At 39.4% G+C, this 9572-nt stretch overlaps 2 protein-coding genes across 2 annotated transcripts; both read left to right on the forward strand.

Moving 5' to 3' along the window:
* Positions 1–921: 921 nt before the first annotated feature.
* LOC140153064 (retinol dehydrogenase 14-like) lies at positions 922–9435 on the forward strand. The gene is given in 3 exon segments (XM_072175666.1): positions 922–1156; positions 7319–7821; positions 7824–9435. Coding segments are annotated over 2 exon segments (828 nt in total). The 5' UTR covers positions 922–1156; positions 7319–7343; the 3' UTR covers positions 8174–9435.
* On the forward strand, positions 3313–4044 carry LOC140152169 (retinol dehydrogenase 14-like). Its single transcript, XM_072174468.1, has one exon. The coding sequence runs from the start codon at positions 3313–3315 to the stop codon at positions 4042–4044; it is 732 nt and encodes a 243-aa protein (XP_072030569.1).
* Positions 9436–9572: the final 137 nt, after the last annotated feature.

Below are 9572 nucleotides of genomic sequence, written 5' to 3' on the forward strand. Positions count from 1 at the left end.
CATGATTGATATTTTAAAAACTGATTCAGTACTAAAGAAATTATCGGTTGTCTGATACAAACCCGCCGTATATATACGGTATATCATGTAGGCCCTAGGCCTATATATGCTATCTTCATGCTCAATAGATTAGATAGTGAAAAAAGAAAAAAAGAAAAAATCATTAAACATAAAGAAAAAATATATATACGACAAGAAGTTTTTAACAGATTCCGCTGGAGGTATTAATTATTTTCTTCGCAGGCCATTAATGCTATCTTCATTAGATAGCAAGCAAATAAAAAAACCATGAAAAATATTTATAAAAAAACACAAGTTTACGTGGTGAACTAGGAGGACTTACAAGGTATCTCTTCAATTTTACAACGGTCACAAATTGTAAGTTGAATAAGTCAAATGTCAAATAAAAGATTAGCTCGTATTAGCTCGTATTGGGCTTTGCCCAAAAGTAATAAATGTTACATTATTCACCCCAGTTGGAAAAAAGGAGAAAGTGATCAAATCTGGGCCATAATTGACAAGTGTGTCTGTAAATTTGAGAATGGCATCATCCTGCTATCTACTGAAGATGACATCCGACTACCTCACGTGCGCTAGACCCTCCCTCGGGTCCGTGGAGAACGACTGGTAATGTAGATTACATAGCATTAAAAATCAACCCAATACACGGAATCAGCGCTCAATGGACTTTCGCGTTCACTTATAATACGAGTAGGCCTATATTTCTATATTGCTGCATGGTTGACTGTGGTGGGTGTAATTAGTGGCGTCGATTTGTGGATGAAGAGGAATGGGTTTTGGCATTGAAGAAAATAAGGGGGGGAGTTGGCATTTTTTTCATAGGGCATTACGTAATTATTTATTGTTACATTATCCAGAGATGGAACCGAACCGAGACTGGGGGCCAGTCTACACGTGCGCATGAAGCGATGATCCTTGAACTTTGACATGTGGTTAGTATACGAGCTGCGTGAAACCGTGAAACGGTGGGATATGTTGACAAACTGCACAGGCTATGGACCACTCTATCTGATATTATATTTTGTATAGCATTTCCAGACTTTGGACGGCTTCTTTGTGATATATGCTTACTCAGTTGCTGATAAACACAGATATTGGATCAGTATTGTCATCTGAGGAGTATCATACAGAAGAAGTAAGTATAATAATATGAGGGCAGAAGTGAGGGTAGGCCTATAGCCATAGGCGTCACTCATCATACCATTGCAGCTGGCAGTGAGTGGATGTGTTCAGCTCCATAGTGTTTTAAATGGTCTATGTTCAGTCACGGCTAGTCACAGTCAGTGTGCATATTATATCTGTTCCCTATGGGCCAGGGTGGGAAAATTTATGGCCTATTTGTTGCCAAAAAAACACTTGCACCCCCCCCCCCCAGCCCAGCACAAAACATTGGTCCCCGAGGCCGAGGTTCCCCCGTTCATGTCTTGGCGGGCATGGGAATCATTTGGGAATCTATTTTACAAATCTTGTATGGTATAAATCTGAGACGAATATAACAAAATGATAGGACCAGCCTTCACCGTTGACCTTCAAAACAGCTCTCAAATCCGACCCTGCAATTCACATCAATTAGACCACTCTCTCCGACCTCCAGTTAAAACTCTTTTTGGAGTATTTAGGAGGAAGCACTACCAAGTATATGAAGCAATGCACTTTTACCCAGTGACGTAGTAGAGAGGGGGACATGTGCCCTGGGTGCCACCCTTGGGGGGGGGCGCCGAATTGACAAATTCAGCAACGATTCTGCACCCCTCCTAGCGATGAAAGTCTAAATTTTGGCATTTCAGCACAAGATCATTGGCATATGATATTAGTTTGGCCGCAATATGAGCAGAAAAATGGTAGCATGAAGAGCAACATTTTTTTACTGCATGACCTTGTATTAGGCAAGCATGGGAAAAGCCATTGTGCTCCCCATTGTTCACTCGTTTTGGCTGATTAATTTCCATTGTTAGGAATCCCTGTGCACATCAAAAAAATGAGTTTTGGTGATATTTATTATTATTTTTGATCAAAAAGTGCCACCATTTGCTAACCACTAAACATGAATTTTATATCATCAAAAAGATAACTCTCTCAAGTGTTTATTGTAACACGAAGAAAAATGTTAACATGTTCCAGTGAAATGTTCTGAAATTATTTATCAAATAATTTGCCCAAAAAACTTGAAAAAGAAAGAAAAATGTCTCATTTCCCATTGGAAATTGAAAAACGTACAACTTTCTAACTTAAAAAGTGCCACCTTTTCCCAAAACTCAATGGATTTATAATTTATATTATTAGAAAGTAGATGTAGCAAAGTTTTTAGCAAGCGAAGATATTTAAAAACATTTTTCATTTTCCTGTAGTGGTTGAAGATAGGTAGAAAAGTTGAAATTTTACTAGAATTTCCTGTGTTAAAAAAGACCTTTTGAAAGTGGCGTGAGCAGATGCACCAAAGTTTTCCATATGAAAGATCAATTTTAGACCAATATTCAACTTCATTATAACCAAAATTAATAAGTGATTATATAGGCCCTATTTGTGCAAACTTTCGGGCGCGCATTTGTTTCAAGAATTGAGGGAGGGGCGCCATTATACATGACTATAGGCCTATCCTTAGCCCTGGGCGTCACAATGTAGCTGTGCTACTCCTTTAACCATTGTCCACTGTTAAGGGGGTACTACACCCCTGCCCAATTGTGTGCCTATTTTTGCATTTTTCTCAAAAATTATGGCGCATTGGGGACAAGTAAGATATGTATATTATAGGGGCAAGGACTACAACTACTGCACTGGAAATTTTATTTCAGCACAGCCAACAGTTGTGGAGTTACAGTCAAAAATGAGGGAAAACCAATATTTGATCAATAAATCAATAACTACTTGCTTTGTGTTGCTGTATTTTCAAAACAGTAGTTGTAGTCCTTGCCCTATAATATACATATCTTACTTGTCACCAATGTGCTATAATTTTGAGAAAATTGCAAAAATAATAAAATTGGACAGGGGGTGTAATACCCTATAACCATATCTAATATGTGGCATCATTATTAATACCTTTAATCAATTTCTTAAATTAAATTGTCGCACTCTTTATACTGCCCTTTGAACAAGTCCTTGCTATGCTACTGGTAACCCACAATTATTGAAACTTGCTATTAAATATTATTTACAGATAAGCCACCCAAATAGACTACAACATGGCGGCAATGATCCCTGGGAGGGTATTCCTTATCACTGGTTCAACAGACGGAATTGGCAAACACACTGCTACCAAATTAGCCCAAACTGGTGCTACAGTTCTTCTTCATGGGCCGAAATCAATCACGACTTGACCAAACATTAAGAGAAATCAAAGAGCAAACAAATAACACCAACCTGAGCACCTTCTTGGCTGACTTCTCATCTTTAGCAGAGGTTCGTAAACTATCTGATGCTATTCACCAGAAGTTTACCCACTTGGATGTGTTGATTAATAATGCAGGTGTATTCATGGACACTCGTCAAGAATCAGTCGATGGACATGAGATGACCTTTGCCATCAATGTCTTGGCTCCTTTTCTCCTGACTTCTCTTCTGTTGGATCTCCTCAAAAAAGGCAGCGCTAGTAGGATCGTGAACGTCAGCTCAATCTCGCAAGCCAGCAGAATTGATTTTGACAATTTGCAACTAAAGAAGTCCTACGGTAATGGACACAAAGCTTATGAGCTTTCTAAACTTAGCAATATCATGTTCACATATGAAATGGCCGCGATGCTTAAAAATTCAGGTAAAGATTCAGGTATTACAGTGAACTGTTTAGATCCAGGTACAGTGAATACAAAGATGTTGCTTCAGGGATGGGGTCCATGTGGCATTGATATCTCCGATGCTAACAACGAATTTCATCTGGTCACAGATGCAAAGTTTAATAATGTCACTGGCAAATACTTTGTAGACTGTAGGGAGCGCAGATCTAGCTCCATATCATATGATAAAGAAGCACGCAAGAGGTTGTGGGATATCTTGATTACAATGACAGATGCCAAGTTTGAAGCCTGATGATATTTGTGGCTCGCAAGAAAGTTTGCAATTAGGGGAACAAAGTAAAAGTTTTATTATATCTGAGGGAGAAGGGGTCAGAAAATTTGATTGTGTTGGTTAAAAATATTTAAAATCAAATATTGGTCAACGTTGATCACTCAAGTTGGAATTTTTAACATTTCACACTTACATTTCAGGGAGAGAGGGGTCAGCATCCTAACAAAAGCACTTTCATTTATAGGATGGCGTTAAACTTCTGGTTTGTTCCCTAACACATTATAGGAATATCTTGTTCTGTAAGGGCTGCAATAATTATGAGCCCTGGGGAGGGTAAAATTGGGGGGGGCAAGAAATTTTTGGCGAGCCAAAAAGGGGGGGGGGGAAGCAATTTTTGGCAAGGGGGCAAGCGATTTTTGGCACACATTCTTGGTGCACCTTCTAAATAAAACACTCTAAAAAGGAAATCCGCTACGCTCACAACATGTATATATAGACCATTTAAGGTTTGCAAATTGGCATCCAAAAAATTTGGCATGTACAAAGAGGGGGGCAAAGATTTTTGGCGGGCCGAGAGGGGGGGGTGAGCCATTTGGAAATTTTACCCCCGGGGGGCTCATAATTAAATTGCACAGCCCCTAACAAAATAACATGCAATAATACATGTTCAGGGGCTCCGGAAGATGTTTAATATTGGGGGGCCCAATGGTACCTGGCTCAAATTATTGGGGGGGGGGCAATGGTACATTTCCATAGCCACAGAAATTATTGGGGGCCGAGCCCCCCCACCCCCTGGTTCCGGGGCCACTGATGTTATCATGGTTATTGAACATGGCAAAACACTTGACTATATTATAATAGTAAAGACTAAGATGAATCAAGAACACATAACAGCTAGCAAGGTCAGTAGTTGCGGACAGGTCCCCATGCCATTCATGCCATTGGGGTCTCGTCTGATAAATTGTAATGCTTTTCTTACTGTTGCCACAGATCCTGGTGAGAGGATCTGTGCTGTTGCATGTAATTAATGTCCAAAATGTCCGTATACAAGTTGTAATGCTTTATCAGCATTAATGAAATTGATGGTTTAATAAAGAATAAATAGTGCCTTAAACATATAGATGTTAAAACTGTATTGCATCCAAATGTAAATAATGTCACATATCAAAGTACATGTACCTAATAAACAGTGTTGTAATAAAGTAAAGCATGTGATGTGTCTACTTCCATGATTGGATCTACAAATTAATATCAGTGCCTTGGGTTGTTTGACACCAATAAAATATTCGTGCAACGTATCATATTTAAATATACTCGTACATAAACCTAAATGTATGGAGTTATTTTTCACTATAGTGTACAAGCTAGATTGTACTCTTTATACATACATAGACATGAACCATTTAGGGGCTGTGCAATAATTATGAGCCCTGGGGGAGGGTAAAATTGGGGGGGGGGGCAAGAAATTTTGGCGAGCCGAAAGGGGGGAAGCAATTTTGGCAAGTCGAGAGGGGGGGACAAGCGATTTTTGGCACACATTCATGGGGCGCCTTTTTAATTAAACGCTCTAAAAAGGCTTAGGAAAACAGTACGGAAACGCTTGAATATGCAAATTTTCCTGCTCGCTGCGCTTGCAACATATATCTAGACCATTTAAGGTTTGCAAATTGGGATCGCAAAATTTGGCATGTTCAAGGGGGGGCAAAGATTTTTTGGCAGGCGGAGAGGGGCAAGCGATTTTTGGCAGGCCGAGGGGGGGCAAGCGATTTTGGCGGGCGTTTGGAAATTTACCACCCATGGGGCTGATAATTATTGCACAGCCCCTTATTACACTAGAACCCAAAAAAAGCATCACAGATGTCCATACTCCTGTCACACTGTTAAATTGATCAGTTCCCTTCAGTATATAATACATGTATGCAACTAAACCATTTCACACATGTCAAAGGAGGAACATGAGAAGATCAGGATGGTCACTTAGGCTGCGATCACATACGGTATTCGCTATATATACGCTCATTCAATCAGGCTGAGTCACATTATATAGTATACTCCTATGTGAACTCGGCCTGATTGAATGAGCGAATATTGTATAGCGAATACCGTATACAGTATACTTTATATGTCAGCCTTATGGTAAACATTAGGCAATTACACCAAATTCAAAATGTCTTGAAACTTCTTAAAACTTTAAGGGAAGTAGACCCAAAATTTGAAAAGGGTAAGGCCAATGACCAATGCCCTTTAATTACCCTCCCCCCTGCCATTTTGAGGTTTCACATCATTATCAGCCAGAAACTAAACTAAATTTAATTGTTCGATTGCTGAGCAAAATTTTTCAAAGCATGTTATATCAATGTGGCAACGTAAACAGTCAAAAGGCAAGAGTAGCATATCCAGGATTTGAAATATTTGAGCGACATGTACTTTGTTTCTTCACCCTGCACACGAAGAATTGTCTATAGAATTGTTTATTGTTGACTCCATTTTTTTTCACCATACCCTTCATAAACCGCCAGCCTAAAATGTACCAACAGTTATGATGAGGGGGGGGCACCAACTTCCCCCCCCCCCCACCCACTGGCTATGCCAAAGACCCTTGACTAGCCAATCTTCTCTTGTCCCCTTCAACCTGCCAAAAAATTGCTTGCCCACTCTTGCCCAACGGATCACAGGATCAGAATTCCGTTCCACTGTGCGGGTATCAATCTTAATTCTTGCAGACGCAATTTGTGGGAATCATTTGATTCTTTGTAAACTACACAAGTTTGAAAGAATCCATTTTAATTCACGCAAATCTGTTAGTACTAAAATCTTTACGAGATTGATCGATTCTCGCAGAAATTCTGACCCTGTATTAGCCCCTAACATGACATGTCTCATGTACTTAGTTCATTACGATATATATATTCACAGAGAGCCATGTGAGAGAGAGAGAATTCAGAGAAGAAACTAGTAGGCCTATGAAAAATGCTCATCCATATTAAACATACTTCATAGGTGATATCTAAATTAAGGTTATAGGGTTTACTAATTAGATATAGTCTAAGTAGAACCTAGCCTAACCCTAAAACTGATGATATCACCTGGGGTGATGTTTTTGTGTGTATTATAAAATAGGCATGGATCTAGCAAATTCCTCCTCACCCCCCCCCTCCCCGGAGATGAAACGAAGCAAGTTTTTGTCCAAGTCCCTTCCTCCTTGAAGCTTGCTTCCCCCTGAACCAGTCCTGGCTATGCTACTGGTAAACACACAATTATGGTATTGACACTTGTTTTAATATATTATTTCCAGATAAGCTACCCGGGTAGACTACAATATGGCGGCAATGTTGCATGGGAGGATATTCCTTATCACTGGTGCAACAGACGGAATAGGCAAACACACTGCTACCAAATTAGCCCAAACTGGTGCTACAGTTCTTCTTCATGGACGAAATCAATCACGACTTGACCAAACATTAAGAGAAATCAAAGAGCAAACAAATAACACCAACCTGAGCACCTTCTTGGCTGACTTCTCATCTTTAGCAGAGGTTCGTAAACTATCTGATGCTATTCACCAGAAGTTTACCCACTTGGATGTGTTGATTAATAATGCAAGTGTATTCATGGACACTCGTCAAGAATCAGTCGATGGACACGAGATGACCTTTGCCGTCAATGTCTTGTCTCCTTTTCTCCTGACTTCTCTTCTGTTGGATCTCCTCAAAAAGGGCAGCGCTAGTAGGATCGTGAACGTCAGCTCAATCGCGGAAGCTCGCTGCAAAATTGATTTTGACAATTTGCAACTGAAGAAATCTACGGTAATGGACACAAAGCTTATGAGCTTTCTAAACTTAGCGAGATCATGTTCACATATGAAATGGCCATGATGCTTAAAGATTCAGGTATTACAGTGAACTGTTTAGATCCAGGTACAGTGAATACAAAGATGTTGCTTCAGGTATTCGGACCATGTGGCATTGATATCTCTGATGCTAACAATGAATTTCATCTGGTCACAGATGCAAAGTTTAATAATGTCACTGGCAAATACTTTGTAGACTGTAGGGAGCGCAGATCTAGCTCAATATCATATGATAAAGAAGCACGCAAGAGGTTGTGGGATATCTTGATTACTATGACAGGTGCCAAGTTTGAAGCCTGATGATATTTGTGGATCTCGCAAGAAAGTTTGCAATTAGGGGAACAAACTGAAAGTTTGATGACATCCAAGGGGGAGGTGTATGACTACATTTGTAAAAAAAAGTACCTCTAGTTGTAAATAAAATATTAGACTATGCCATAGTCGAATTTTATTAAAAATATGTTATTATTAGTCATGATGAACCCATTTCGTTGAACTCAAAATTATACTGATGTTTATTAAAATTAAAGTATTCAATAGTAAAATGGTCATAAAGAGTTTAAAATATCAGATGATTAGTGACAATAAAAGTAATTGAATGCAACATTATCTTGCATAATTATAATGGCTCACTTTAATACTGAACAATTCTGATTTTGGCATCTACCAGTTTATTGATAGTGAACCCCGAAAATTCGACTATGGACTTTGAATTGTAAGCAGAACTTTACCCCCTAGACTTTGCTCTCTAAAAACACACTGTCAAGCATACTTGTTTATCAGTCCATTAGCCACAAGTACTAAGCACGGACACACTAGATGTTTGATGAGAGATTAACTTTCGCGTCAACACAAAAGCGCCACAAATACCACAGACAGTTGTGTATGGTGAAGTTAATGGTAATGGCGCGGGCCCAGAAGATTTAAACCATAGCGAGATATGGGCGACCAATCACAAGGCAGATCCATTTAATGATGCATTACATCATGGCCAATTTTCCATAGAGTCCCGTGTTAAAAATCTTAACCGCAAGTCAAAGTCAGTAGTGCACTTGGGAAGCTAACAAAGAGAGGGAGTAGGGTGACTGAAAAGATCAGATGTGAAAATCTATCATTTGTGCACACATTAATTAAATCAGAGTATTAAGCTTAAATACAATATCCAGAGTATGCACAATGGGCAAGTGGACTACGGGGTAGTCTAATAAAATATTGGCCAAATTTACATTTCACACTTCGTCACTGGGCGGGAAAACCTCACTTTTGCCCTTGAACATGGATGAAGCAAACCATACAATACAAAGTCTCACCTACAAGGCTTTATCCATTTTCAAGGGCCAAAAGTAAATATGAGGTGTTTCATGCATGTGCTTTTGGCCCTTCAACAAGGCTGAAGCAACCTCTTCAATATAAAGTCTACACCTACAAGGCTTTATCCATGTTCAAGGGCCAAAAGTACATGAGGTTTTTCCCGCCCAGTGAAGACTTGCATTTGAGGGAGGAAGGTCAGGTCAGGTCAGCAGCCTGATATTTGAGCTATTAACTCATTAAATTTAAAAACATGATGGTCAATCCAGACTACTGATTGGGAAATTCATCCACAATGTTAAAAGTGAACGGAGGTATCATTCATGAGTGCACAGATCCCCAGGCACAGATCGAAGCTATTATAGCAGTTTATGTAAAGCGTTCACAAGCA

Source organism: Amphiura filiformis, chromosome 5, assembly GCF_039555335.1.
Source record: "Amphiura filiformis chromosome 5, Afil_fr2py, whole genome shotgun sequence".
NCBI classification, from domain to species: domain Eukaryota; kingdom Metazoa; phylum Echinodermata; class Ophiuroidea; order Amphilepidida; family Amphiuridae; genus Amphiura; species Amphiura filiformis.